General features: G+C 49.7%; 1 protein-coding gene across 1 annotated transcript in view; it reads right to left on the reverse strand.

Moving 5' to 3' along the window:
- Nucleotides 1-12,500, reverse strand: part of rgl1 (ral guanine nucleotide dissociation stimulator-like 1) — a gene marked incomplete at both ends in the record, with an annotated part of 18,471 nt that overhangs the window by 1,861 nt on the left and 4,110 nt on the right. Inside the window, 9 exons of the mRNA XM_083671543.1 lie at nucleotides 5-81; nucleotides 503-587; nucleotides 784-887; nucleotides 1,027-1,242; nucleotides 1,553-1,677; nucleotides 1,871-2,073; nucleotides 2,357-2,419; nucleotides 2,793-3,001; nucleotides 4,862-4,972. Of these exons, the coding sequence (XP_083527669.1) occupies nucleotides 5-81; nucleotides 503-587; nucleotides 784-887; nucleotides 1,027-1,242; nucleotides 1,553-1,677; nucleotides 1,871-2,073; nucleotides 2,357-2,419; nucleotides 2,793-3,001; nucleotides 4,862-4,972 (1,193 nt within the window). The remainder of the gene's footprint in view (nucleotides 1-4; nucleotides 82-502; nucleotides 588-783; nucleotides 888-1,026; nucleotides 1,243-1,552; nucleotides 1,678-1,870; nucleotides 2,074-2,356; nucleotides 2,420-2,792; nucleotides 3,002-4,861; nucleotides 4,973-12,500) is intronic.

The following is a 12,500-nucleotide window of genomic DNA, read 5'->3' on the forward strand; positions in this document are numbered from 1 at the left end:
CTGCAGTAATAGCCTTTTGTGCGTGCGTTTCTGGTGCTCCTTGGCACAGCTCTCCATGCTGGCAAACTTAGACGTGCCCTCCTGCGGAAGGAGAAGCGGATAATTGCATCATTATAAAGTCCCTTTGTAATTCATTGTGATGCAATGGGACGGAATGAGGAGTGGTATCAAACACATCAAACCACTGCTCAGTTATCAACCAACCACTACATCATCACCACTACATCATCAGCACTACATCATCACCACTCTAGAATGAAGGGGTTTCTATGGAGCTACATTTAAATGTTTTATATTTTTTTTTACCCAAAGCGACTTACATTTGCCTAAGGTAAGTGAATCATCTATACATCAGTCATCATAAGAAAAAAATCTATGCTAGGATCCAGGCGCCATTGGCAGTCACAATGTTAGAAGAAGGACGGATTACTTTTTTTTTTAAATTATTATTATTATTATTTATTTAGTTTGTATTGTTAACAGTAGAGGAGGTACCGCTCACCCTCATCAGAAGCTCTCTGCTTGTCAGGTAGTTGTTGTGATCCGAAAAGATGTCGGACAGCTCCTCGAACGTCTGCATGCTGTCTCTGTGTGGTAAAGAGAGAGAGATAAGCTTCAACAAAAGACACTGCTGCTTTATCTGTTTTGGCAATATTTACATTTGTAATGAAGCACCAATGAAGCCCATTGAGTTGAAGTCCACCAAACTGATAAGGGATTCCTGGCTTTGTGGTGGCTGATAGGGGACTTGACATGTGTCCCCGGGGTGTGAAGGAGACTCACTTGTGTACACAGGCCCAGACCCTCTTCAGCCTATAGAGGGGGTTGGACTGCAGGGCAGACACAATGGCACGCAGCGAAGAGAAGTTCTTACGGATGCGACACTCCTGAAAGAGGGATACACACAACAGAGTCAGGCATGACAGACTGCCCACTCAGAGAGAGAGTGTGTGTCTATGTGTGTGTGTGTGTGTCTGTGTGTGTGTGTGCCCACAGCCTAGGGGTGTATCCACAGATCAGCCTCACCTGCGCGATCTCTATCCAGCACTGGATGATGCGGGCTCGGAGGTGTGGGCGGATCTGTCGCCTGCGGAGCACGGTGCTGACCACACAGGCCGCCACGGCGTTGAACTGGGTGATGGTGGCGCGGATGGTGGGAGCGCTGTGCTTGTTCTTCTTCTTGTCTCTCTGGGACCAGATGGAACCCAGGCAATGGTGGGGAACAACCTTCTTAAACAGCAACTGTAAAATAAAATAATAATAAGAAGAAGAAGAAGATAGATACTTTATTGATCGCCAAGGGGAAATTAAGGCGTTACTGCGGCTCACATCACAAAATAAAATGACAATAGAAAATAGATTAAAAATAAAACAATACAGAAAATAGAATAAAAAATAAAACAACTATAACAATTTAACAATTATAATCTTCATACTGTACATCACATACACTCAAGGTTCAACTTAATTTGCTGTGTTTGTCATGAATACAACAGGGACACACAAGCACTGAAAACAAGGTGTCTTTGGACAGCCTGAATCCTGCTCTCACCGCGTCCATGTAGGTCAGCTGCTCTGCTACCAAGTCGGCCTCAAATGACAGGAAGTCCTCCTGGACCTCAATCTCCACTTCCTCCTCCTCGCCAAGGCAGAAGGAGCTGTTGCCGTGGAAACCGCCTGAAACCAGAGGACCAAGAGTAGGAGTGATGATGATTAGACTAACGATGGACAGGCATGGACAGAGAGAGAGAGAGAGAGAGAGAGAGAGAGGGAGAGAGAGAGAGAGAGAGAGAGAGAGAGAGACAGAGACAGAGACAGAAAGTTTAATAGTCTACTAGAATACAACGTCTGACCACCAGCTATATCAGACACCCACCATCTGGGGAGTCAGGGTCCAGACTAGCCTGGCTCTGCAGCTGCTCCAGGAGACTCTGGGCCCTGCGCATGGGTTCCGAGCCTGGTAGCGCCCTCTGCAGGTAGCCCAGCACCCTGTGCAGGCAGGGGTAGGCTGGTGGCTCCTGGAAGTCCTCTGGACACTGATCCAACCAGGCTCGCAGGATGGAGGCCAGGGCACTGAGGAGAGGAGAGGAGAGGAGAGGAGAGGAGAGGAGAGGAGAGGAGAGGAGGTCAGGGTGGGCTGCTGCTGGGAGACAGCTGGTACATGACAGAATGCAACACTTTTTTTTGGAGAGGATGGAGAGTGAATCCAGTTCGCCCCCATATGGGAAGGACACAGATTGATATTAGCATATTAAACAGTACATAACCAAGCAATTAGCAGACAGTCAGGAAGGGTGAAACAGAGAATATGAGAAAGGTAAAGAGAGGCTGACATGGTAATGTTGGGAGATCGTACTTTCTAACAGCTTTGGTTTCCGATCGCTCCGTCTCTTCTTCACTGTCCTCCCCATTTCCATACCTGAGAGAGAGAGAGAGGGAGAGCGAGAGAGAGAGAGAGGGAGGGAGAGAGAGAGAGGGAGAGAGAGAGGGAGAGAGAGAGAGAGAGAGAGAGAGAGAGAGAGCGAGAGAGAGAGAGACACATAAAGACAAAAACAATGTGTTAACACACCCTCCCAGAACCACGCTAGTGTGAAATCAGTGAGACTTATAGGATTCCCTCTTCCTCCCCACATCATCTAGGCCTACTGCAAGAGGTACACAACTCAAGCCCTCGGGGGGGGAGACACACAAAGTCCTGCTGGTCTCCATTGAAATTAAACGTCGCTGACGGGCTGCAGAATGCATACACCCAGGTCCAAGTCGGGCCGTAACCGCCTGGCGTGGAGACGTACTTGTCCAGCAGCAGCTGCAGCACGGTCTGAGTGCTGGCGAAGGCCCGGTAGGTGGAGAGGAAAATGCTGGTGTAGGTGAGGTCATTGTCCCCGAACGCTGTCAGCAGAGTCTCCACCAGCCGCTCCAGTGTTCCCGCCCGGATACTCCGGATCTTACAGGTCTCCAGCTGGCTCACCGTGTGACCGGGAGGCAGCCGGTCTCCCTCCGCCTAAGGGGGGGGGGGGGGGGAAGGGGGGGAAGAGAAGATGGAGGGAATTAAAAAAATAAATAAAAAAAATAGCATAGGGAGAGAAAGAGAGATGTTTGGAGAGACAAAGGCACCCTATGTTTAATTCTTAAGCAGGTGTGTCCGACTATTGTGTCTGCAGGGAGACTGAGGGGAGAGAAAAAGGGGAGGGAGGGTGGGAGAAAAGGGAGAGAAAAGAGAGAGACCTTGGTGCCGTTAGCACGCTACAACAGGAAACTCTCCAATCTGCTTTTAATCACACACACAGAGAGAGAGAGAGAGAGAGAGAGAGAGAGAGAGAGAGAGAGAGAGAGAGAGACAGAGAGAGAGAGACAGAGAGAGAGAGACAGAGAGAGAGAGGGGGGGGAGAGAGCGCCCCTCCTCCACTCATGTCTGCTGGCTGAGAGAGTCAGAAAGGAGGACAGCAGAGCACACACTCACACACACACACACACACACACACTCACTCACACACTCACACACACACTAGCACAGACACACTCTGTCTCTGACTACTCACTATTCACTGGAAATGGGCTGTGTGTTGAGAACAAGTACAAGTACAAGTACAAGTACACACATACTCTCCCCACCTCCACTACTCTCAGATCAACTCACTGTTTACTGGAAATGGGCTGTTTGTTAAGAACAAGTAGGCAGCTATACACATACTGTACATGATTGGACACAACTCATACTAACACAGACTACACAGCTTCCCCACCGGAGGACGGGCTCATTGCAATGCATGAAACGGATTGATACCATGTTTGATACCATTCCATTCCGTGCATCACAATGAGCCTGTCCTCCGATTTCTACCTCCGTCAGCCTCCCCTGATACAGTGTATATGTCTACTTCTCAAAGGTCAGTACATTTCTAGCGAACGGTGAGTTGGCGCACTGTATATATTGTATTTGCATTGATATACATCTACAGTTGGCATCCTATGACTAAAAGCCGTCAAGGTAAACAAAGCAGCTGTGAGAAATAGTATCTTACTTCTCAAAACAAATGAGTCATAGAGACAACCAATGATGTCTGCTGCTTAGAGACAACTAACAGGGATACAGTAATGATGTTATCGAATAGACCTAAAACTTTATTTGTTTCAAAGCTGATCTACCCCTCCCCACCCCCGGGATAGAAACCCACAATGTCATGCTCTCAAATGTAGGTCAGGTTTCTACAGCTCCAACTAATTACAAGAGAGCCAGGTGAGAATGTCTCCTTCAGTTAAAAAACAAGTTTGACAAACTCATTTGACAAAGTATTGCAGTTGCACTCCTCTTACTGATAAGGCTTTGCTATTAGACGATGCAGGGAATTAGGCATTTGGGTGGCAGTCAGAATATCAGGCATATCAGGAAATCACATGCTTTAACTAAACAGTTGAGTGCTCATGGAATTGTTGTTTTTCAATGGTCTTGCACAGGGTGTTGGCTACCATTCGAAAATTGTAGTTTAAATGTTAAAACAACAGACCCACGACCCAATACTGGCACCGTACAATTGTATACAGTAGAAGGTGTTACATCATACAAAGCATCACGCTGTGATACATTTTACGTGAATTCAAACTTTTCAGATTTTGCAATGTTCAACTACTGTTATACAATTAACTCTTCATTCACAATGGTATGGATAAATGCAGCTGTGTCGGGAGCATAGATAGCTATGCATTCATCAATAACATTATTGTTATTGGTTGTGATTGTCTGGGCCTGACTAGCTCTATTCCCCAAATGATGTCCAAGAAACAGCATTCATCACTAGATTTGTTGTTGTTGTTGTTGTTGTTGTTGTTGTGGTGGTGAAAGAGCAGAGTATAGTTTTCTCACCCCCAGCCATCTTGCTCCTTTGTTGGCGGCCTGTTGGATTTGGACCCTCTTCAGTGTCACGTTGTAAATGGCTCCCTCCTCCACTTCCTCCCCCCAGTCCTGCACTGAGCTCTGTGGGGGGAACACAAGGGTTGTTAAAACATCTCCTACTACCAGGGAGGGCGACCTAATCAACTGCTGCCTGCTACAAGCATCAATTTAAAAGTGAAGAGAGAGAGACAGAGAGAATGGATATAGAAGTACTTGAGTCTCAATGAGAAGACAGAGATACGGGGGGAGCGAAAGGGAAAAAGGGAAAGAAAAAGAGAGGGATGAAAGGAGGAGAGCAGCTAGACTGGACAGAGTGTTCTAGTACTGGAGGAGCTCCACAGAGGGAGTGAGACAGTCTCCCTCTCCGTCTCCCCCCTCCCCTCCCCCACCCCGGCAGGCAGGCCTCTCTCTCAGAGCTGAGGTCAGAGCTGGAGTGGGCCACTGGAGCACAGGAGAGCTGGAGCTGAGAGCTCTCACAGGCTTAACCCAATAAAACTAGCCTGTCTGACTAGAACCTGATACCTCTCTACAGGAGCCCAGAGCTCAGAGAAACACACCAGTATGAACTGCTCCAAACACACACACACACGCTCACACACGCACACACACGCTCACACACACGCTCACACGCTCACACACACGCTCACACGCTCACACACAGCTCTTCGGAATAGTCTATCTGGCATTAACTCAGCGTGGTAACACACTGCCTCCAAGTTATGCAGAGCGCACAGACAGAGCAACAGTTCACTCTCTCAAATTCCAAAAGAATTTGCTCAGTCAGGGAGTAGCGGAGCCAAAGATCCACATGCAGTGTGACAGGGATGAGAGCTCCTATTAATCCCATAAAGAGGAGCTCTTTAGAGGACAGACAGACTCCAGCCAGGTCCACGGGCCTCAACGCTCTCCGCCAAACAGCTCAATTGCAGGGGGACGACAGCCAGCTGGAGTCAAAGGTCAAAGGCGCTCGTTAAGAGGCTGAATGGCCAGTCCCGACAGCCAATGGCACTCAGCCTGGACTGGTCGTTGGTGTGGGTGTGTGTTTGGGTTGAAACAAAAACACACCACAGAGGGACAGAAAACCCACCCCAAACAATCCCAGGCACTGATAAACACTGTGGTGGTGGTGGTGGTGGTGGTGGTGGTGGTGGTGGCGGCACTGGGGGGTGGGGGTGGGGTGTGTGTGTGTGTGGGGGGGGGGTCGGGTCAGACTGGCACTGGGAGAGAGAGGCTAGGCTAGGCTAGGGCCGCGGGAGTTGGTGACTGTGGGAGATAAAACGGGCCAGCATGTCTGTATTTGCCATCCGTTTCCTGTACAGTGCGGCCTCCCTCTCGGCCTGCCTGAGAGATAAATACTTCATTCCATGAGTCATGCAGTCCACACTCAAAACAATAGCTGGAGGTCTTTCTGCTGGCCGCCCGAAGCCTGCTGAGTCCACAGTCTGTGGACAGAGCTCACTCTTTGTGCGAGGCAGAAATGTTTTTCAGAGTGGGGTTTTAAAACTCGGCCTGCTTTGTGGACCAAGTTGGGGCTTATGGGGAGCCAAAGGCCCCAACGTGGGAGTCGTAAAAGAGAGATCCAAAACAGTCTGTCACAGGGCTGTTTTAGCCACTAAATGGTTCCACCTTGGCAATCTGACATCTGTAGTAGCGTACAATGCAATTATAAAAAGTGAGATAGAGTTGGCCTTAAACAGGAAACTGTTAAGGGACTGCATGGCACATGAAATGAACCCACCATGTAAACAGGAGATCGGTTGTTTACTAACTCCAGTTTCAGACTTGCTGGACAGGCTTCATTTGAGGGATGCTGAACCGAGTGAGTGGAGGATGCAGAGTTGCAGAAGAAGAAGAATCATTCGCCTTAGCAAATAGTAGTAGTCTGTCTCTTCCCCCCTGCTGACACCATCACAAAACACTGCTGTTTATCAGCCGTGTGTGAAACAATACGCCCAAGACAACAACAACAGTGTCAGGTCTTTGGGGCTGATCTGTTGGCTTTTGTGCTCCAGCCGCAGACGCAGCTGGGACGTGGAGAGATGGCCCCGGGGCCACGGCAATTGTTCCCCCATTTCACTCTCAGCTACGAGACAAAAGTTTTCATTTCTACAGCCAGGGCAAAACTAACGGGATCATATTATCCCCGGGGTTTAAGGTTTCCACAGCGCAATCGAGGTCACGTTTTTACGCATAACGTTTGCGCACCCTAGATGAATGAATCATATTTCAAGTACACCACGAGAAAGTCCGAGATAAACAATGAAAATCTGTTAAAATGTATCCCCCAGTCGCCCCCTCCTCTTTTCCTTTATCCGCTACTTTCCCAAGCCCTAATACCCCCCCTCCCTCTCCCCCCTCTCTGAGCTGACTTTCAAACCGCAAAATCAACAACAGTCTGCACTGCAGCATGGAAAACAGAGGAACTTTTTTTTTACCATCTTAGCTTTCCAGGCGAATTTCATGGTCAGCGGTTCTCTCATGATCCTGGGACAGCATCAGAACACGGTATAAATCCAGTCGGGCAAGAAATGTTTTTAGTCCCGTAGCGACATACGGCGATGTCCTCCTCTGTAAATCTCTTCTCCTCCACTACACACACACAATCCGTCACAGCTCTCTTGTCTGTTGTCCCCCCCTCTCTCAACTCCAAATCCGCCTCCTCTCTTTCAATTTCCCCGGCCTCTTCTTCCCGTCCCTCTACTGCTGAATGGCCAAGCTCCACCCACTGCACTCACCACGGCCTCCTAACCCCTCCTCCCTCTCCCTCTCTCTCTCTTTTCTTTCAACTTATAGTTTTCAATACGACTGATCAAATCTGTCATATATTCAAAACATTACGATAATAAGATCGTCGGTCCAGAAGATTGTCGTAGAAATTGCGCACGTTTGTGCGTAAAGCTGAAGGTTGCTTGTCCTAGATTGGGACAATGCCAGGAAGGCAGTAGATGCTGTCACTACTGCGTATTGTTTATGTGAGAATAGGGTAAGTGTGTGAGAATGGACAACACTATTCCTCTGTATATGTGTTTGTACACGTAGTCAACCACTTATGTGAATGGACAAATATTGAGTCAGACGGTGAATAATCTTCACGAGGGTCTTCTGACCTTTATGAGTCTTGAATGATCATAACTGTACCCACTGAGGTCCACACAATCCCACACAACCCTATGAGAGTAAGTCATGTACTTTAGCAGTCTACAATAGAACTAGTAGGCTGAGTGGACAATGGGAGCTCTGTGAGGGGTCTCTCTCACTGGGAGAGAACAGGCTGGACACGCTATGTCCTGTGACTCCCATACACTGGTCATGTCAGACTCACACACACCACGTCACACTGCGTCAGTCACAGTCAGCTGGTGCCCTGCCCAAACGCACAGGCCAGCCATGGCGTCACTGTCCCCCCTGAACACCAAAGTCCAGGGTGACCAGAGGGCCAGGGGTGCCTGGAGGAGCCACCGGGCCAGGGGTCCAGGTCCAGGTCCAGGTCCAGGTCCAGGGAAGCCCTGTGTAGTCTGGCGGGAGGCCAGTTCCCAGGCAGGGCTTGTGAGGGCTGCCCTAGTGTCCACATCAATCTCCAGGGCTCTGGGAAGCATCGACAGGCAGTGGGAAAGGTTGTGACCCCCTGGCTCCCCCCGGGGAATGTTGTGTTGCTCTCCGAGGGGAGTGATGTCATGGCTCTGCACAACAAGACTCCCCCTGACAGATGTGACAGGCTCCGGTCAGCTCCACGGATGAGCACACACATCTCAGATGTCACCAGGACTTTGTTGATCTATCCCGTGCCGTAAATTCACTTGGGCTCAAGTGTGTTCAGACGACAGAGGAGATGTGATTGTATTGCATCAGCTACTGGGGACTGATATTTACGAAAACAGAACAGAGAAGCCGTCTCCCTGGCTGGGATGCAGTACTAAGATGTCATTGCTGCTCTGATACATGATCTAATAGGCCAAAGCAAGTCTCTGTGGAGAGAGAGGTTTGTTTGTTTGGGGGGTTGAAGGGGGATGGGGGGGGGGGGGGGGGTATGGGGGAGGGCGGGTGTTGCTACTGAGATCTGAGATGTTAAATACCACAGCCCAGACTGGGGAACTGCACAGAGAGGTCAGCTCTCTTCTCCCCTGGCCAGCCCGCCTGTACTCTCGGCCTTCCAGTCATCCCTCTGGGGGACCCTATGTCACTCTGGGGGTCAGGCCAAATAGCCCCCCCCGTTCCCTTCTCCTCTCTGCCACTGGTCCAGGACGGGGGAACTTCAGTGAGTCGCGGGACAAAAACAGGAGGAGCACTGAGCAGTGTTATTGCACCACTGTGGGGAAAAACGCACATTCCAGGAAATCTCCCACTTCCTGCCTGCAGCCTCTCGACTCCAACACGCCTGCTGTCCTCATACCTGACTGGCTAGGCCACGGAGCCACTCTGCCCCAGGGTCTACAACACTACAGCTAGGGGGAGAGGAGAGGAGGGGAGGGGAGAGGAGGAGAGGAGGAGAGGAGAGAGGAGGGGAGGAGAGGAGAGATGAGGAGAGAGGAGAGGAGGAGAGGAGAGATGAGGAGAGAGGAGGGGAGGAGAGGAGAGGGGAGGAGAGAGGAGGGGAGGAGAGGAGAGATGAGGAGAGAGGAGAGGAGAGATGAGGAGAGAGGAGGGGAGGAGAGGAGAGATGAGGAGAGAGGAGAGGAGGAGAGGAGAGATGAGGAGAGAGGAGGGGAGGAGAGGAGAGATGAGGAGAGAGACCATTCTCTGTGCAGTAGAACAGCAGACCTCACTATGCAGCCTTCTCAAAGCCTTCTTAAAGTGGATTTAACAGAGCAGACAGTCCGACTGTGGGATGGTTTGAAGGCCTGTGTGTTTGGAGAGGATAAGGTCAAGCTAAGAATGTGTAGTAGAGCAGTGAGTTTTAGAGTTTTAAAGGGTGTTATCAGAGTGGTGCATGTTTGTATGCGTGCATGTGCGTGTGTGTGTGTGTGTGTGTGCGCGTGTGTGCGCGTGTGTGTGTACACACACGCGTGTGTTTGTGTGTGTGAGACTCCACACCACTGTTTGCATCTTCAGCGTGAGTTTCCATGGGGAATTTATTTGACAGTTTTTGGAGTAGTCTAGCGCTGTTTGTCTAACCAGCACATGCGTGTGCGTGTGTGTGCGTGTGTGTGCGTATGTGTGCGTGTGTGTGCGTATGTGTGCGTGTTTTTTGTGCGTGTGTACGTCACAGAGAGTTCACAGCACAGTCAGAGGTTCTGGAAGGAGCCATCTTTGGAGAAGGAAGCACAACACAATAACAGAGCTATCAACTCGACGGCTCTGGAGTGGAAGAATTATTATATTTCTTGACATCAGGCTGGAGAGAATAGCCGTGAGTGCCTTCCTTTGGCTTGACATGAGCAAACAGCGAAGATTCATCAGTACTGTGAGGGAAGCATTGGCAGCAGGATGAGCCCAAGGCTCCAGTGGAAACTCTGTGGTTGCATAACATGCAGGACTGGAAGGTCCTGTCTTTGTCAGCATCCCTCAGAAGGACTGTCTGTCCCTCCCCTCCCTCACTTCCCTGAAGTCACTCTTACCTATAGTACTCCCATTACTGCACTCACTGTGTGTGTTCTGCCTGTACGTTATGTGTGTGTGTGTGTGTGTGTGTGTGTGTGTGTGTGTGTGTGTGTTAACACACTCTCCAATATGGGGCACTGGGTAATATGTACATTAAACTGCTAGATTTGTCCAGAGTCAGCATGCCAATTCAATGAGCAGGAGTCTACCTTGAGGAGCCATTTTTATGACTTTGGGTTATAATGATCTGCCATACAGTAGCTTCATAAAATGTAAGAGCTGGGCAATCAAAGTTAAGTGTCTAGCTTGAAGCCCAAGGTTACAGAGGCAGTGCCCACTAAGAGTCTGAACCTACCTGGCCCCTCTATCACCCAGATTATAAAAGCCTCTCTCTCTCCCTCTTTCTCTTTCTCTCTCTCCCTCTCCTTCTCTCTCTCTTCCCGCTGTCTCTCTCTTTCTCTTTTCCCTCTCTCTCTTGTGGTGTTCCCTGCCTCGCTCTCTCTCTCTCTCTCTCTCTTTCTCTCTCTGCCTCCCTCTCATCTCTCTCTCTCTCTCTCTCTCTTTCTCTCTCTCTCTCTTTCTCTCTCTCCCTCTCTCTCTCTCTCTCTCTCTCTCTCTCTCTTTCTCTCTCTCTTTCTCTCTCTGCCTCCCTCTCATCTCTCATCTCTCCTGCCTCAGCCTCTGATCAAGTGTCTGATCTATTGTTCTCTGGGAGCCTTCTCTCTCTCTCTCTCTCTCCTCTCTCTCTCTCTCTCTCCCCAGCAGCAGTGATTCATCCACCCAGGCTGAGGCTCTAGAGGGATGACATCATCATCGCTGCCAGTAAACATCACTCTGAGCGGCCCCCTCCCCCTGGAGGACCACGAGAGGAGCAGTGTCTCCCCCTAGAAAGTAATCTGAGGTCAGTTTTTGCGTTCTTCCCTGGATGGTTAGGATGGTTAAGGTTAGGATGGTATGGTAAGGATGGTTAAGGTTAGGATGGTTAAGGTTAGGATGGTTAAGATTAGGATGGTAAGGTTAGGATGGTTAAGGTAAGGATGGTTAAGATTAGGATGGTAAGGTTAGGATGGTAAGGTTAGGATGGTTAAGGTTAGGATGGTTAAAATTAGGATGGTTAAGGTTAGGATGGTTAAGGTTAGCTAACACAGGCAATGTAACATGACTACCGACTGAGCCTAGAATCAACCTGGAGTCATTACGCTTGAGCTGCCGCACCAACAGGATAATCCTCTGCTGGGTTTTATTATGACTCATATGCCAGTTCCTTACAGGCAATACGGTCATTTGGGGATCTTCCCAATAACCCCGCACCCCCCCGTCCCCCACCCCCCCGCCCCCCCCCAACCACCCACCACCCCTGACCCCCCACCAATAAGCTCTTATTAAGCAGTGCTACAGGCCTGGCTGTCTGGCCTCCTGTCCACGTCGTATACAACCATCTGTCAACCACTGATACCGTCGCCCCCACCACAACACGGCTCGGTTACACCACAACATCGCAACGCGTACACACTGCAGAAAACACACACACACACACACACACACACACACACACACACACACACACACACATATACTGTACACTGATCCATACGGAGGGAAATATGATTCCAATCTATGTTGAACAGTGTGAAAGTGTCATACCTAGGAATAGGCAGCAGGGCAGATCCATGCAGCTTTTTTGACCATCAGTAACCTTAAGTACAGTATGTGAAATGCTTACTGCATTAATGTTGACACTCATATTAATATCAAGTGTCCTATATACCCTAACTGACCCCCTCCCTCCTCCTCCTCCGTACACTGGGGCCTCAGTCACTTGTATCTCCCTTTGAACACGCAGACACACACACACGCACAAAACACGCACACGCACACATACACACACGCACACACACACACGCACGCATGCACGCACGCACGCACGCACAAAACACACGCACGCACACACACACACACACACACACACACACGCACACACACACACACACACACACACACGCACACACACACACACACACACACACATACACATTCCCCCCATCTCTTACACCCACTTAGGCAGGACATG

Source organism: Argentina silus, assembly GCF_951799395.1.
Source record: "Argentina silus genome assembly, chromosome: 6".
Lineage (NCBI taxonomy): Eukaryota > Metazoa > Chordata > Actinopteri > Argentiniformes > Argentinidae > Argentina > Argentina silus.